Source organism: Tachysurus vachellii, chromosome 14 (genome assembly GCF_030014155.1).
Source record: "Tachysurus vachellii isolate PV-2020 chromosome 14, HZAU_Pvac_v1, whole genome shotgun sequence".
Taxonomy (NCBI): domain Eukaryota; kingdom Metazoa; phylum Chordata; class Actinopteri; order Siluriformes; family Bagridae; genus Tachysurus; species Tachysurus vachellii.
The window spans coordinates 6,198,250-6,215,971 of NC_083473.1; the positions used below are offsets into that span (position 1 = coordinate 6,198,250).

At 44.1% G+C, this 17,722-nt stretch overlaps 1 protein-coding gene across 3 annotated transcripts in view; it reads right to left on the reverse strand.

The window, feature by feature from the left end:
- Positions 1–917: 917 nt before the first annotated feature.
- The window catches only part of LOC132857010 (probable C-mannosyltransferase DPY19L4), a 22,462-nt gene continuing 5,657 nt past the window's right edge, over positions 918–17,722 (reverse strand). For all 3 annotated transcript variants that reach the window (XM_060886951.1, XM_060886950.1, XM_060886952.1), the window contains 15 exons: positions 16,879–17,000; positions 16,424–16,569; positions 15,949–16,072; positions 13,032–13,166; positions 12,406–12,537; positions 11,913–12,014; positions 10,837–10,910; positions 10,571–10,729; positions 10,070–10,189; positions 8,486–8,606; positions 6,926–6,982; positions 6,685–6,767; positions 4,936–5,068; positions 3,696–3,854; positions 918–3,370 (listed from right to left, as the gene is read on the reverse strand). In XM_060886951.1, coding sequence (XP_060742934.1) covers positions 3,206–3,370; positions 3,696–3,854; positions 4,936–5,068; positions 6,685–6,767; positions 6,926–6,982; positions 8,486–8,606; positions 10,070–10,189; positions 10,571–10,729; positions 10,837–10,910; positions 11,913–12,014; positions 12,406–12,537; positions 13,032–13,166; positions 15,949–16,072; positions 16,424–16,569; positions 16,879–17,000 — 1,832 coding nt within the window. In that variant the 3' untranslated portion in view covers positions 918–3,205. The remainder of the gene's footprint in view (positions 3,371–3,695; positions 3,855–4,935; positions 5,069–6,684; positions 6,768–6,925; positions 6,983–8,485; positions 8,607–10,069; positions 10,190–10,570; positions 10,730–10,836; positions 10,911–11,912; positions 12,015–12,405; positions 12,538–13,031; positions 13,167–15,948; positions 16,073–16,423; positions 16,570–16,878; positions 17,001–17,722) is intronic.

Genomic DNA, 17,722 nt, shown 5'->3' on the forward strand with positions numbered 1-17,722 from the left:
ACTACTGGGGTTATAAATATCAAATCAAAATAGTCTCTTTGTCTGTCTTACTGTCTGTCTGTCTGTCTTGTCTGTCTGTTTCTCCCTCCCTCCGTCCGTCCGTGTGTTTCCCTCCCTCCCTCCCTGTCTGTCTGTCTGTCTGTCTGTCCCATCCCTCTCTCTATCTCTCCCTCTGTCTGTCTGTCTGTCTTGTCTGTCTGTTTCTCCCTCCCTCCCTCCCTCCCTCCCTCCCTGTCTGTCTGTCTGTCTGTCCCATCCCTCTCTCTATCTCTCCCTCTGTCTGTCCGTCCCTCCTTCTGTCTCCCTCCCCCTGTCTGTCCGTCCCTCCCTCTGTCTCCCTCCCCGTCTGTCCGTCCCTCCCTCTGTCTCCCTCCCCCTGTCTGTCCGTCCCTCCCTCCATGTCTCCTTCTGTCTCCCTGTCTCCGTCTGTCTCCCGGTCTCCTTCTGTCTCCCGGTCTCCTTCTGTCTCCCTGTCTCCGTCTGTCTCCCGGTCTCCTTCTGTCTCCCTGTCTCCTTCTGTCTCCGTCTGTCTCCCGGTCTCCTTCCCTGTCTGTCTGTCTCCTTCTGTCTCCTTCCCTGTCTGTCTGTCTCCTTCTGTCTCCTTCCCTGTCTGTCTGTCTCCTTCCCTGTCTGTCTGTCTCCTTCCCTGTCTGTCTGTCTCCTTCCCTGTCTGTCTGTCTCCTTCCCTGTCTGTCTGTCTCCTTCTGTCTCCTTCCCTGTCTGTCTGTCTCCTTCTGTCTCCTTCCCTGTCTGTCTGTCTCCTTCCCTGTCTGTCTGTCTGTCTCACTGTCTGTCTCACTGTCTGTCTCACTGTCTGTCCGACTTGCAATATTAAAAGACAAATAAAAAAAGAATCAAATAAGAGAACAGTTGAGGGAGAAAAAAAGCACAGAAATAAAACACAGTGATAAAAAAGGTGTCATGATAAAAGCTTGTTAATCCAAACTGTGACTCATTTCCATATTCATCACGGCCACAGATACGCAGTTCTCTTTTATCTATTCATCAGCTTCATCATTACAGGGTCTTATAAAAATGTAAATGTTATCTGCTGACACGGATACGAGAAGAGTCCGAGTCTCAGACAAGCGCACAGATCTGTTCAAACAATTCATCTGAGTGTATTAGCACAAGTTATAGGAAGACACAAACTAAATGCAACAGCAGCAACTGCCAACTATTTGCACCATATTCAAGACAGACATGGCATTTTAGCGTCAATGCTTTTTCCAACAAGCACAGAGATTTCCAACACTTTTCTTTTCCTGTAAGAAAATACTACATCACACTCTATTGCATCAGATCACGTTGAAATGACTCTTAATGAAATTGCATTGAAATGTTGGCTGTTGTATTGAACTACTACAGTTACACTTGCTTTTAACCCAAGCTCCATTTACCACAGTTACCACAACTTACATAGATAAAATCAAAACAGAAAAAAAAACTACACACTTCCGTATAAAGAAGCCTAATGGCAGAAGAAGGGGTGTCGATATGTTTAGATAACAGAAATAACACGTTTAAAGGTAATTGCTTTACGATGTTTGCAAACAAATCTGCATAATTCATCCTTGCTGAGATGAGAAGTTTTACATAACAAGAAAACATCTAATGTAATGGTTGAAGTTTTGAATGTAATTATTCGATCACATATTTATATTGATTTTCATTCGTGTATAAGATCAGCAGTTTTACCGAGAGCGTTAACCACTGATCCGCCTCTCCGTTTACTGATGAAGGTGCCATTAGACTTCCTTTAAATAAGTTCTATACATCAGTTGGTTTTGGATCTCAGAAGGACGGATCTTGACCTGATGGTACTGTGCAAATAACTGTTATATGCACTTGTAATGTATCAGTCAGAAGTAAAACGTCTGCATGGTCACGATACGTTCTAACGAGATCCTGAGCAAAGTTGTTATAACAGAAGAAAAAAAAAATAAAAGTGGTCTCAGGTTAACGTACAGGATTTTAACACTTTAACAACATTATCAGCCAGAGCTTAGCAAGTTCCTTCTCTTTCAAAAGGCATATATGACATGATACAGTGTTTACAAAAGAAAAGCGTATGCAAATTCCACGATTAGGCAGTCACAGAGCCGGCCTGCACTACCCACGATTCCCTCCAAGAACAAAACTCCGCCCCACCCGCTGGGGCCGTCTTTCTGGAAGGTCTTTTCATATCCTGACAGCAGCAAAAAGCTTTCGAACACTGCCACCACAGGGCTGTGTATTCACCACTAATAGCTCAGAGGCAGCAGTTAAGATGCTGAACAGGTCCTGTGACTGGATCCCTGAACAGATCTGAGACACACATACTGTATATATACACACACACACACACACACACACACATACACAACATACATCCACACACAATGCAGTACTAAAAGGTCATTGTGCATAACTGCAAGGTGATGAAAGAACCATTTACGATCCGTTCTCCAATCCAATAGTATGGAGGTTCGGAAGATCAGTAACACAGAGCTAGCTCAGGAGTGTAGAAGGAGAAAAGAAATAAAGTGAAGACATACAGTGTTGCTCCAACATACTGGATGACAGAATTGACTGTAGACATTAAGAATGGATGAGGATGAAGAAGCGGACTGTAGATATTGGAACTGGAAGGGAATGACGGAGTTGGCTGTAGGCATGGGGACTTTGGGATTAGAAGGGGATGAAGGACATGACTGTAGACATTGGGATTGGAAGGAAATAATGGACTTGACTGTAGACATTGGGATTGGAAGGGGATTGTGGAGTTGACTGTAGACATGGGGACATTGGGATTAGAAGGAAATGACTGAGTTGGCTGTAGACATGGGGACATTGGGATCAGAAGGGAATGACTGAGTTGGCTGTAGACATTGGGATCGAAAGGGGATTGTGGAGTCGACTGTAGATATGGAATTGGAAGGGTATGACAGACTTGACCGTAGACATTGGGATTGTAAGGGTTTAAGTCCTGTCAGTATTTAAAAGTGAATGGCTGATTTGATTCGGTAGCTGTGAAAACCGGAAGAAAAATACAGTGTTGACAATGTAGAAAATAGTATTAGCAAGGGTTAGAGATTGAGAATAAAAGGTAATGAAGGGATGGAGTTGACTGTTGACTGTGCAGACATTGAAATTGGAAGGGACTGATGGAGTTGATTTGGTTCCTGGAAGAGGTTTTGATCTTCAGTACTGATGACAGCAGATGTCAGTACTGGAAGGAGATGACCGAGTTGACTTTGTAGACATGGTAGGAGCGGTTCCAGAAAACTCGTGTGAAGTAGTTGGTGTATGGAGAGTAGTTCATTTTTATCTGGTGACAGAATCGCCCGTGCTTGGAAAAAGTGTACATTTCCCCTTGGTCATACACCACCTAGTGGAGAACAGAGAAATAACACACAAGAAAAGAAATATAAAGATCTTCTAGGACAAAACAGCAACAGTAATTAAGATTTTCCCAGTAAGAGTTTTTGGCGTATTTTTTAGTTTTAAAAGAACGCCAAAAAAATCCTACTGGGAAAATCTGAATTACTGTTAATTACGCATTAATCGTAGTCATAATGTCCACTTATAAGATTTGCCAAGTTTTAAGTGCTTTCTTATTTGTATATTGATAAAGTTTGGATGTCTTTTTTGTGGAATGACGATTTCAAGTAATTAATAATTCAATATGTACAAAAAGAAGTAATTTGACGCACGTGGCCGTTTGCGTAGTCGAGCAGGTCTTTGATCCTGCAGCTTCTGTTGGGACTCATCTCGTTACACAGCTCCTCTTCGATGATGACGTAACTTGACTTCTGAGCTGTCAGCAGCTTATAGACATCTTCGGCAGAGCGCATGGCATACACCTGATATGTCTGCAACAAATCACACACCGCAAAAGACACGCACACACACACACGGGGGAAAAAATTGGCCAAACTGTTCAAGGTTTCTGTCATAATATTCAGCTTGTTAAACATTTTGACACCTAACCTTTAGCCAATGAGGGTTGATCTTAAACAGACTGGCTTCTAGGAAACTATCAATTAGATCAACCTTCCCAAAATGGCACCAGTCAAACAAAATACCATCATTACTTACAAACTGTTCTACACACACACACACACACACACACTCTTTACTCTCTCTTTTTCACACTAATCCAAATTTTTAGTGAGCTGTTTTCAAATCCAACACACAATTTCCACAAAGAAAAACATTAATATGTTTAGAAATGTAATATGTGATAATTGTCCTCATCATTTTCTGCATTTTGGTCAGACGGCCCCTTTATGTTCAGCCTCATTTTAATAAAAGAATAAGGGCTGATTTCATTTCAGGGGTTGTGCAGGTTCAGGCAACCCTGCGTCAATCTATAACCAACCCTCCTGTTTGGCAGTACTTTACAAGTATGTGTGTGGTGTGTGTGTCTCCACGCTGACCTTTACTCACACTGTAGATGAGCTCCATTAATATTAGCACATGTGGCATTCATGTAAAGTCTAGTTAAATGCCTTGTGAGTCAGAAGATGGAAATTTGACAGTAAAAGAGATGAGCGGACACTCTCATGAAGAGAGAGAGAGAGAGAGAGAGAGAGAGAGAGAGAGAAAATAAAAAATTAATGTAACTTTGAAAAGCAGGTGTGCATTATATATTATATATAACATTAAATATTAGTAATATGAATGTTATATATTCATTGACACTTTTTACATTTATTTTTACTGTATCACATTTATTTTATTATTAATTTTATTTTTAAAATATTATTATTAATTTCTTTTTCTTTCTTCTTATTTTCTCTGTTCAATGAATTACTCTAAAGTTTATAATGGAAAAAAATTGAGAGAGCGCGAGAGAGAGGGAGAAAGAAAGAGAGAGAGAGAGAGAGAGAGAGAGAGAGAGAGAGAGAGAGAGAGAGAGAGAGAGAGAGAGAGAGAGAGAAGTAGACTTACACTCTCTGTTCTCTGCAGAAGGCTGAGGTCTACGTAGAGTGGGAGACTGGCCACCGGCCATCCCGTACACACCTTCAACGTTCCAGACAGCGCAGGACTCGCAGCGAACACGGCCGAGAGCGGAGCCTGACTCCTAACAGAAAAAGGAGAAAAAGAAAGAAAATCATCAATCAAATCAAATTTTTATTTGTCACATACTGTACAGTACACATACATACGGAGTACGACATGCAGTGAAATGCTTTTTGCATCTGTCCGGTATTCAAACATAAGGAATGCAATTTGGGATAAAAAATATAACCAAAAGGAGGTAGATAAATAAAAAAAGTATAAAGTATATAAAAAGAAACTATATAAAATATGAAAATATAAGTGAAAAATAATGTATATACATATACATAAATGCGTATGGTTTTTAAATTATTGTCCTTAAAGTATCCATATGCAGTATGGTGTGTATAGAGTGTATACAGTGGCACTGTGCTGTGCAAGTCCAGAGTTAAAGTGTCAGTTCAAAAAAGGTGTGCAGAAGAACAGCGAAGGGGAGAAGGTCCAGATCTAGATCCAGATCCTGGGTGTTTCCTGGTTTAAACTTCGAATGGCCTGCGGGAAGAAGCTTCTCTTCATTCTCTCTGTGTTTGCTTTCAATGAGCAGAAGCGTTTCCCTGAACGCAACAATCTTCCTGGCCCTGATCCGGCACAGAGTGCTGCAGATGTCCTGCAGGTCAGGGAGCTCAGTGTGGATGGTAGGTTGGTACAGAGGGCTCACCTGTCCTGCATGGTGCTGTTCCCAAACCAGGAAGTGATGTTGTTTGAAGTCCCTTAAGCGTCTCAGGTGGTACAGACGCTGCGGGCCTTCTTCACCAGGGTGTTGATGTGACAGGACCAAGACGGCTCCTGTGTGATGTGAACACCCAGGTATGGGAAACTGTCCACTCTCTTCACTGGAGTCCCGTTGATGTTTAGCGGTTGGTATGACCGCTCCTGCTTTGTGCTGAAGTCCACTATCAACTCCTTAGTCCTGCTGACGTTCAGGAGAAGATTGTTCTCCTGGCACCATCTCTCCATGTGTTTAGTCTCCTGTAGGTAGGCCGTCTCGTCTGTGTTAGAGATCAGGCCCACCACAACAGTGTCGTCAGCAAACTTGATGATGGTGATGGAGTTGGAAGTGGCCACACAGTCATATGTGTACAGTGAGTACAGCAGGGGGCTCAGAACACAACCCTGAGGAGCTCCAGTGTTGAGGGAGAAGGTGGATGAGGCAGAGAGAGAGTGTGTGTGCAAGTTATATCTACTACCATACAACCTTCTGTATACTGTTATACTGGCTTAGTGGTTAGCACGTTCGCCTCACACCTCCAGGGTCGGGGTTCGAATTCCCGCCTCCATCTTGTGTGTGTGGAGTTTGCATGTTCTCCCCGTGCCTCGGGGGTTTCCTCCAGGTACTCCGGTTTCCTCCCCCGGTCCAAAGACATGCATGGTAGGTTGATTGGCATCTCTGGAAAATTGTCCCTAGTGTGTGATTGCGTGAGTGAATGAGTGTGTGTGTGCCCTGCGATGGGTTGGCACTCCGCACGTTTATGTTGTGCATTCACCAAACAAATCTATTTCTTTAAGAACTTGAAGAACTCTGAAGAACTTATCAGAATGAGCTTATTAATAGAAACCTTGCATCCGCACTACCCTCAAAGTTGCTTTTACAGAAACATAATCAACACCTTTTGAGAGCGAGTGGTAATTAATGCTCACCTAATCCAGTTCATGAGCTCCACTGTATCAGGATCATAAAACTCCTGTACCTCTGTAAGCTCTGTCAGTACACGTGGGAAATACTGCAGAGATAATAACAGCACATAAACACATAAACACAAACATTCTGGGATGAAAAATCATCAGGGATGAATAATGTAGGTCCATCCATTTAATGGTAAACTCAGAGAGCTTATAAATAACTCCATATTTAGTGCAGATCTGTAAGACACAACTTTACCTCTCTCCATAAGCTGAAGCCAATGATGGTCGGCACGGCGGTGCTCAGGATGAGTGCCTAAGGAACAAAACATACAATTACCATCCATTCATCCATCCACCAAAATCTCTCCCATATACAGAATACACAAGCAACCACTAATGACCAAAAAAGATTCATTAAAACATGTATATCAGCATCCATTAAAGATAATTATGCATCCATCCATCCAACCATCCACCTATGCACTAATCCAACCATCCATTCACTAGCCAACCATCTATACACACCATTAACACCCACCAAATCTCATCCATACATACAATTACCCAAAAAAACAATAATTCAGGCATCCACCCACTGAACCTACTAAACCAACATCCATCCACCAACTGAAACATCCATCCATCCACCCACTGAACCTACATCCATCTATCCACCCACTAAACCTACTGAACCATTGAACCATCATCCATCCATCCACTGAACCAACATCCATCCACCCACTGAACCTACATCCATCCATCCACCCACTGAACCTACATCCATCCATCCATCCACCCACTGAACTTACATCCATCCACCCACTGAACCTACATCCATCCATCCATCCATCCATCCATCCATCCATCCATCCATCCATCCACCCACTGAACCTACATCCATCCATCCACCCACTGAACCTACATCCATCCATCCATCCATCCACCCACTGAACCTACATCCATCCATCCACCCACTGAACCTACATCCATCCATCCATCCACCCACTGAACCATCATCCATCCACCCACTGAACCAACATCCATCCACCCACTGAACCAACATCCATCCACCCACTGAACCAACATCCATCCACCCACTGAACATACATCCATCCATCCATCCATCCATCCACCCACTGAACCTACATCCATCCATCCACCGAACCTACATCCATCCATCCATCCACCCACTGAACCTATTGAACCATCATCCATCCACCCACTGAACCAATATCCATCTCCCACTGAACCAACATCCATCCACCCACTGAACCTACGTCCATCCATCCATCCACCCACTGAACCTACATCCATCCATCCATCCATCCATCCACCCACTGAAACCTTCCATTCAAACCATCTAACTATTTAGCAAACAATAAATCTGTCAGCCATTCATTCATCCAAATATCCTGCACTCTACTCTCTACACCTAACTACCCACCCAACCATATATCCATCCACCCATGCATTTAATTATGAATCCATTCCTCCACTCATTATCAACCCATTCCTCCACTCAATCAGTTCAGCCCTCCATCCATATACACAACTATCCAACCATCAGTCCATCCAACATCCCTCCACCCATCCAAAACACCACCCATCCTTCCAAACATGCAACTAACCACCTATCTCTCCACCATCACAACCTTCCAGCCTCCCAATGATCCATCCTCCAATCATCCACTCTTACAACCAAAAATCCTCACAATCATCCATCCATCCACACAAGCATCCACCATCTTAACCCTCCCAACCCAACCATGCCCCCTCCGAAACATCCATCCATCATCCCGAGCATCCACCCACTCACCAGCACTACAGGATGGACAGACTTGAGTCTGACCCATCTCAAAACAGTCATCCAGAGCTCTGGTGAACACACACCAAATGCAGTGAACATACACACGTATGGGGTCCAAAGATACTTTAACCTGCAGTGGAGAAGAAGCAAAACACAGAGACAGGAAAGCAAAGGTCATGTCAAACTTAAATCGCCACTAATATTCAGATTCTATAATGGGTTAATGAGGTAAATGCTAACTTTGGTTTGAAATTAATCTCTCTACTGAACATTATAACGCAGTTAAAATGCACCTGCTATTATTCATCTTAATCGGCTCCTAAACTAGAAATCAAGCAGGAGTCAAAGCTCAAAAAGAGAACTTCCATCACTTATCATTAGTAAAAAGATGTTTACCTTCTTTCTTAACTTAGCCTGAGTGAATAGAGTGAAGCACTCAGCACATACTGTATGTCTCAAGGCACAGTCACAGTCCTGTGTTCATTCTGGGGGTCTCTTTTAGTTATCTTTTCATAGATAGTCTTACTGGAGTCTCTGCCTGCACTCTGCACTCAATCTACATTATTCTTAGCCATTATGTGAAACTTAGCCTAATGATATTCTGTGGCTCTCACTCTCTCTTACTCCCTCGTGTGTTTGGTCTAGCTCTCTCACACTGGCTCTCACTCCATTTCCCTTCCTTCCTTCCTTCCTTCCTCCCTCACTCACTCACTCCCTCACTCACTAACACTTATTGCTTAATTAGAGGACATAGTGCGTGTTGTAAGTGAGTAGTGTGTATTATATTATTTGGGACAAGACAAGTGGTTCAAATAGTGTGCATTATATTGACCACGTTCACACTGCAGGTAAAAGTGGCCCAAATCCAATTTTTTTGGGGTCAAGTGACCAGGTCAGACTTCTTCAGGAGTAGTGTGAACACTCAAATCTGGCCCAGATCTGATTTGAAAAAATTCCATATGCCACTTCCATATGTGGTCCTGAATCAGACCCAAATCTGATCTTTTCCAATGTGGCCGCAGTGTGAACAGCCAAGGCGGATTTGATGCGACTTTTACGTCAATCTACATCGACATTCGTCTCAATTATGCGCCGGCGAAACCTTTTTTTTTTTTTGCGCCGGCGAAACCTTTTTTTTTTTGCGCCGGCGAAAACGTGACACAAACGTGACTGGTAACGTGTGTGTTAAGAGTGTTATATAAAGTGGTTACGTGAACCAGCTCATAATGCTTGCGTTGAATACATCACATTATAGCATTACATGATGTTTGCTTGCACCAGATGATACAATACTTCCTCCATAACCTCGACAACTTTTTAGCGCAACGGCGTGCTGCGTGTGACATCATTGTTATTGTTCGTTTGCGCATGCGGGTCAGTTCGAAACAGCAAACAGTTCACACTGGTATCTGATATAGGCCACATTTTAAAAGGTAATGTGAACAGCCAAACAAAAAAATCAGATCTGAGCAAAATATCCGAATTGAGCATTAAGACTTGCAGTGTGAACGTGGCCATTGTAGCACTGAACAGCAAAAAGTTCAGGGAGCTATTATCCAGTATCAGCGAATAGTAAGAGTAAGGTGTAAATACCCCTGAAACAGCATGGCCAGAGCTCCGAACAGCAGTGTGTGGAACACGTGGTAGATCACCTCCGGTCGCTCCCCGATCCGCCCGTCCTCCATCTGCAAGCTGCCCATCGCTCGCTCACCACTGCACACCCAACAGCACATTATACATATTACTCTGATCTTCTGCCCTTAAGCAGATATTGTTATCTTTCACATCTTTATAATCGTCTTCGATATCTAACTTTTTTAGCATCTGGTATTTCCCCATCGTTACGGTGCACACTTCCTTGATGTTCGGTGTTTAGTCCTTTTTCAACGTCCAGGTTTTCACGTGCAAAAAGCACTTTGTTTAATATATGATTCTGTTGCTAAGCAACTAGCTGTAACATTATTATACCACATCGTTTCACACTGTACAAGTCTGGGGACAAAATCCTGGTTTCAATTGATAACCATGGGTTAAGCACAGGGTGAAAAACTCCCTGAACATGATGAGATTTTAAGCGTAATGCACTGAGTAGACCTGAGTCTCCTGTAGATGGTCTGCATGATTGACAGCAAGCAGATGACCAGCACGAGCAAATAAAAAGGCAGGACAGAGGTGTGAGTGAGACGCAGGAAGAAGTCCTGGCCCGGAGCCTGGAAACCATCGTCACATAGCAGCAGGTTGGGGATAAACTCTCTAAAAAAAGAAATAAAAAGCACATAAACATGAAGCAAAATGTTGTAGTAATTAGAATTAAGCACCGTTTACTGAAGTCATAAGAGAGTCTGGAGCTTTACACTCACGTTGTCGAGTTTAAGCCGAACCTGACTTCCAGGAACTTCAAGATGAAGTCACTCTGATTGACTGGAAAAATTCTCTAGAAGAGGATAGAGAAGTAAAATTAAGAAAAAAAAAAAAAATGAAGACAGTTTAAGACACAGGACTTCGCTAACGTGCTGCCTGTCCGTGTGTGTGAGGATTCCAAATACAACATAGCATCTTACTTTAAATACTATAATCACTTTTACTCTAAACAATGTCCTGGTTTGAAACTTGTCAAGAAGCTTGTCAAGAAGCAGCAAGAAGCATATCCTCCGGGTACTCCGGTTTCCTCCCCCGTCCAAAGACGTGCATGGTAGGTTGATTGGCATCTCTGGAAAATTGTCCATAGTGTGTGATTGCGTGAGTGAATGAGTGTGTGTGTGTGTGTGTGCCCTGCGATGGGTTGGCACTCCGTCCAGGGTGTATCCTGCCTTGAAGCCCGATGACGCCTGAGATAGACACAGGCTCCCCGTGACCCGAGGTAGTTCGGATAAGCGGTAGAAGATGAGATGAGTGAGTAAATAGCTGCCGTTTTTTAACAGGGTTGCCAGGCCCCACAAATCCCCTAAATAAACCTGTGTTTATTTAAATGTAAACATTTCAAAACAATTATAATGAACCACAAACAGTAAACGCTTCATATGTTTCATTGTATACAAGCTATAGAGCTCACACACACACACACACACACACACGCGGGAGAGAGCATCAGGACACACACGCACACCCACCGGGACCCACCGGGACCCACCGGCACGCACACCCACCGGGACCCACACACACCCACCGAGACACACCCTCCGAGACACCCAAGTCACACCCATGTCACAATCACCGAGACAGAGACACGCACACACACGCACCGAGACAGAGACACACACACGCACCGAGACAGACACACACACGCACCGAGACAGACACACACACGCATGCACCGAGACAGAGAAACACACACAAACAAACTTCTTTTGGATTAATCCAACGGCTTTCAGCTCTTCATTTAGTTTGAGTCGTTTAAAAAACATGCACTTTCTCCACTTCAGCTGCTGGGTCTGACCTTGATCAGGTAGTTGTAGGTGATGCTTGCAGTGAAGACTAAGTAAAGATGCAGCACAATCTTCATCAGTCTCGCCACCAGCGGGCCCATCTTCATTTTTTGCTAAAATAAAAAAATTCATGAGAATAATAAACAGAGCAGTAAACAAAAAAAAAAAGTACCAAGATTCCTCTGAATCCCGTTGCCATACAAGTTTACACCTAGTCTAATAATCAGAAACAACACTAGAGACCTGCTATGTGCTTCTTAGGAAAAATACTAACTGTATCCTGATTTAAAAATGTTGGCGTGGCCTAAACCTGAAGTCCCACCCAACTACATTTGTGCTGTATTAATAGTGTTTAATTAAACAGCATAATGTTGTATAATTGCATTAGATAGAATGTCACTTCCTTTATTTATAAATGAAATCCATTTACAGGATTCAGTGTAGACTTTAAATCTTACTAATGAATCCTTAGTAAGATCTAGAAGAATTTGCCGGTTCTTGTACCTGCAGGTATTTGGCCAGCATGTTGGCTACAAGCAGACTGAGGAGGGGACAGGAAAGTAGACTGGACTTCTGATACTGCACAACATACGCCAAGAACAAAGAGCTCAGATACACCTTATGGACATCTGCTGTCTATCAAAGAAAAAGAAAAAGAGAAAGTTACACACAAAGATACACATAAACACACACATACTGTACATGTACACACACACACACACACACACACACACACAGGCACACACATAGATGTACACACACACACACAGGCACACACATAGATGTACACACACACACAGGCATGCACATACATGTACACACACACACAGGCACACACATAGATGTACATACACACACACACACACAGGCACACACATAGATGTACACACACACACAGGCACACACATACATTTACACACACACACACATAAGCATACACACACAATCTGAAATGCTGTGCTGCACACACTCGCACACACACTCACAATCCATTACTGAAGTGATAACAACAATAAATAAAAAATCCATTATTTTTGATGTTATTATAGAATATAGCTTTAATGAAGTGTTTGTGTTCTTGTGTGTGTGTGTGTGTGTGTGTGTGTGTGTGTGTGTGTGTGTGTGTGTACCTTGCGTGCTGGTACGAGATCGAAGCAGTCCAGCAGTAAAAGCGCAAGTCCCTGTATAAACAGTATGTAGTGGCTGTGCTCCCACATCACTATGAAGGTGAACGACGTCACACTCATCAGCAGGTAACAGAACATCTGAAACACGCACACGCAAGCACATGCAAGCACACACACACACGCACACATGCACACACACAGTCGTTACTCCACCTATAACTGCACACACTTTATACAGTTAAGAGACTAAATAGCACGATCTCACAGAAGTGTGCTATACAACATGCTGTGTTATTTAAGCGAACAGGAAGTAATGAAGTACTGATGTGTTCTCTCAGCTCTGTGTGATCTCTGTGTACTGATGTGTTCTCTCTCTCAGCTCTGTGTGATCTCTGTGTACTGATGTGTTCTCTCTCTCAGCTCTGTGTGATCTCTGTGTACTGATGTGTTCTCTCTCTCAGCTCTGTGTGATCTCTGTGTACTGATGTGTTCTCTCTCTCTCAGCTCTGTGTGATCTCTGTGTACTGATGTGTTCTCTCTCTCTCAGCTCTGTGTGATCTCTGTGTACTGATGTGTTCTCTCTCTCTCAGCTCTGTGTGATCTCTGTGTACTGATGTGTTCTCTCTCTCAGCTCTGTGTGATCTCTGTGTACTGATGTGTTCTCTCTCTCAGCTCTGTGTGATCTCTGTGTACTGATGTGTTCTCTCTCTCTCAGCTCTGTGTGATCTCTGTGTACTGATGTGTTCTCTCTCTCTCTCAGCTCTGTGTGATCTCTGTGTACTGATGTGTTCTCTCTCTCAGCTCTGTGTGATCTCTGTGTACTGATGTGTTCTCTCTCTCAGCTCTGTGTGATCTCTGTGTACTGATGTGTTCTCTCTCTCAGCTCTGTGTGATCTCTGTGTACTGATGTGTTCTCTCTCTCTCAGCTCTGTGTGATCTCTGTGTACTGATGTGTTCTCTCTCTCAGCTCTGTGTGATCTCTGTGTACTGATGTGTTCTCTCAGCTCTGTGTGATCTCTGTGTACTGATGTGTTCTCTCTCTCAGCTCTGTGTGATCTCTGTGTACTGATGTGTTCTCTCTCTCTCAGCTCTGTGTGATCTCTGTGTACTGATGTGTTCTCTCTCTCTCTCAGCTCTGTGTGATCTCTGTGTACTGATGTGTTCTCTCTCTCAACTGTGTGATCTCTGTGTACTGATGTGTTCTCTCTCTCTCAGCTCTGTGTGATCTCTGTGTACTGATGTGTTCTCTCTCTCAGCTCTGTGTGATCTCTGTGTACTGATGTGTTCTCTCTCTCTCAGCTCTGTGTGATCTCTGTGTACTGATGTGTTCTCTCTCTCTCTCAGCTCTGTGTGATCTCTGTGTACTGATGTGTTCTCTCTCTCAGCTCTGTGTGATCTCTGTGTACTGATGTGTTCTCTCTCTCTCAGCTCTGTGTGATCTCTGTGTACTGATGTGTTCTCTCTCTCTCAGCTCTGTGTGATCTCTGTGTACTGATGTGTTCTCTCTCTCTCAGCTCTGTGTGATCTCTGTGTACTGATGTGTTCTCTCTCTCTCAGCTCTGTGTGATCTCTGTGTACTGATGTGTTCTCTCTCTCAGCTCTGTGTGATCTCTGTGTACTGATGTGTTCTCTCTCTCTCAGCTGTGTGATCTCTGTGTACTGATGTGTTCTCTCTCTCTCAGCTCTGTGTGATCTCTGTGTACTGATGTGTTCTCTCTCTCTCAGCTCTGTGTGATCTCTGTGTACTGATGTGTTCTCTCTCTCTCAGCTCTGTGTGATCTCTGTGTACTGATGTGTTCTCTCTCTCAGCTCTGTGTGATCTCTGTGTACTGATGTGTTCTCTCTCTCTCAGCTCTGTGTGATCTCTGTGTACTGATGTGTTCTCTCTCTCAGCTCTGTGTGATCTCTGTGTACTGATGTGTTCTCTCTCTCAGCTCTGTGTGATCTCTGTGTACTGATGTGTTCTCTCTCTCTCAGCTCTGTGTGATCTCTGTGTACTGATGTGTTCTCTCTCTCTCAGCTCTGTGTGATCTCTGTGTACTGATGTGTTCTCTCTCTCAGCTCTGTGTGATCTCTGTGTACTGATGTGTTCTCTCTCTCAGCTCTGTGTGATCTCTGTGTACTGATGTGTTCTCTCTCTCTCAGCTCTGTGTGATCTCTGTGTACTGATGTGTTCTCTCTCTCAGCTCTGTGTGATCTCTGTGTACTGATGTGTTCTCTCTCTCTCAGCTCTGTGTGATCTCTGTGTACTGATGTGTTCTCTCTCTCAGCTCTGTGTGATCTCTGTGTACTGATGTGTTCTCTCTCTCTCAACTGTGTGATCTCTGTGTACTGATGTGTTCTCTCAGCTGTGTGATCTCTGTGTACTGATGTGTTCTCTCTCTCTCAGCTCTGTGTGATCTCTGTGTACTGATGTGTTCTCTCTCTCAGCTCTGTGTGATCTCTGTGTACTGATGTGTTCTCTCTCTCTCAGCTCTGTGATCTCTGTGTACTGATGTGTTCTCTCAGCTGTGTGATCTCTGTGTACTGATGTGTTCTCTCTCTCTCAGCTCTGTGTGATCTCTGTGTACTGATGTGTTCTCTCTCTCTCAGCTCTGTGTGATCTCTGTGTACTGATGTGTTCTCTCTCTCTCAGCACTGTGATCTCTGTGTACTGATGTGTTCTCTCTCTCTCAGCTCTGTGTGATCTCTGTGTACTGATGTGTTCTCTCTCTCTCAGCTCTGTGTGATCTCTGTGTACTGATGTGTTCTCTCTCTCAGCTCTGTGTGATCTCTGTGTACTGATGTGTTCTCTCTCTCTCAGCTCTGTGTGATCTCTGTGTACTGATGTGTTCTCTCAGCTCTGTGTGATCTCTGTGTACTGATGTGTTCTCTCTCTCAGCTCTGTGTGATCTCTGTGTACTGATGTGTTCCTTCACACCTCCATAGAAGAGCTGATGTTGTTGCTCAGGAAGCCAGTTAAAGCAGCCACTTGGCAGGAGAAGTAAGGGAGAGCCCAGTTATCTCTCAGAGGAATAGCGTAGTCCACTTTAGTCGTGTCGGGCCTGAGAGAGAGAGCGAGAGAGAGAAAGAGGGAGGGAGAGAGAGAATACCTGAGGTCACTGAGGTTAGAATAAACATGATTGACAGGTGGGAAGAAAAACATGTTTGGGGTTCCACAGAGACCACAGTGTAACCTCTAAGCCAAGGTTCTATTGATTTTTTTCACCAAATATTACAAACCTTGGTCTGATGTAGACTTGCTGATTTCACCTTTAATGCACATATTATATAAGTCTAAGTGTTCATTTCATTTGTTTCATTCTTCTCAGTTTTTTAACCTGTCGTTATTTTGTTTATTTCCCCTGTTCTAGGTTTGTGTGTGTGCGTGTGTTTGTTTCCTGTGCCAGTCTGACCTGTTAATGATGAACCAGGCCACTGCCAACATCCCAGCCACCCAAGTGCCACTCATCACCCAGCTGCAGATAAACAGAGCCGTCACAAAGACGGCCTGCAGCGCGAACACCACGCCGATGTAGAAATAAACCGGCTCGATGGAGTCCTGCAGCGCAGGGAGACATGAAGTAAATACACATTCCTCTCTCTAACACACACCACGCACACTCACACGCACACGCACACACACTACATATTTAGATATGAAATACACATATGTACATATACACACACTCCTTTTATTTGAATCTCTGAAATTTATTTTTATTCATGTAAATTTCCAAAATCAGACTTGAAACCAAGCTACATAAATTTCAAAAATTAGAGGCAGAATTGAGGATAAGTAATGTCTGATCTCGGTCTGATCTCGGTCTGATCTCGGTCTGATCTCGGTCTGATCTCGGTCTGATCTCACCTGACTGCCACTCAGTTTGTAGAGCAGGCTGCTGAGGAGCTCGGGGTAGAGAGACAGCTGCTCCACTGCATTAATGGTCTGACCAGATACTGTCCTGTTATCTCGCATCAGCTCGTACACACCTGTACACACACACACACACACACACACACACACACACACACACACACACACACACACACACACACACACACACACACACACACAGAGCAAGATTACTCTATCAGTCTCTGTTTGCCTGTCTCTTTCAAACTGTATATATTTCTCTTTCTCTCTGTGTCTCTGTCTTTGTCTGTCAGTCTCCATTTGTTGCTGTCCACATCTATTTTTCATTTTTTCTCTCTCCATCTCTATTTCACTCCATTTCTCTGTCTCTGTCTCTCTCACCCATCTCACTCCCCCGTCTCTCTCCCCTGTCTCTCTCCCCATCTTTCTCTCCATCTCTCCCGTCTCTCTCCCCGTCTCTCTCCTCCAGATCTCTCTCCTCCAGGTCTCTCTCCATCTCTCCCCGTCTCTCCCCGTCTCTCCCCTGTCTCTACCCCATCTCTCTCTCCCCGTCTCTCTCCCTGTCTCTCTCTCCGTCTCTCACCCCCCAACTCTCCCCATCTCTCTCCCCCCGTCTCTCACCCCCCGTCTCTCTCGCTCTCCCCAGTCTCTCTCCCCGTCTCTCACCCTCCGTCTCTCACCCTCCGTCTCTCACCCCATCTCTCACCCCGTCTCTCTCTCTCCGTCTCTCTCTCTCCGTCTCTCTCTCCCTGTCTCTCCCCCCGTCTCTCTCTCCCCGTCTCTCCCCCGTATCTCTCTCCCCGTCTCTCTCCTGTCTCTCTCCCCGTCTCTCCCCCGT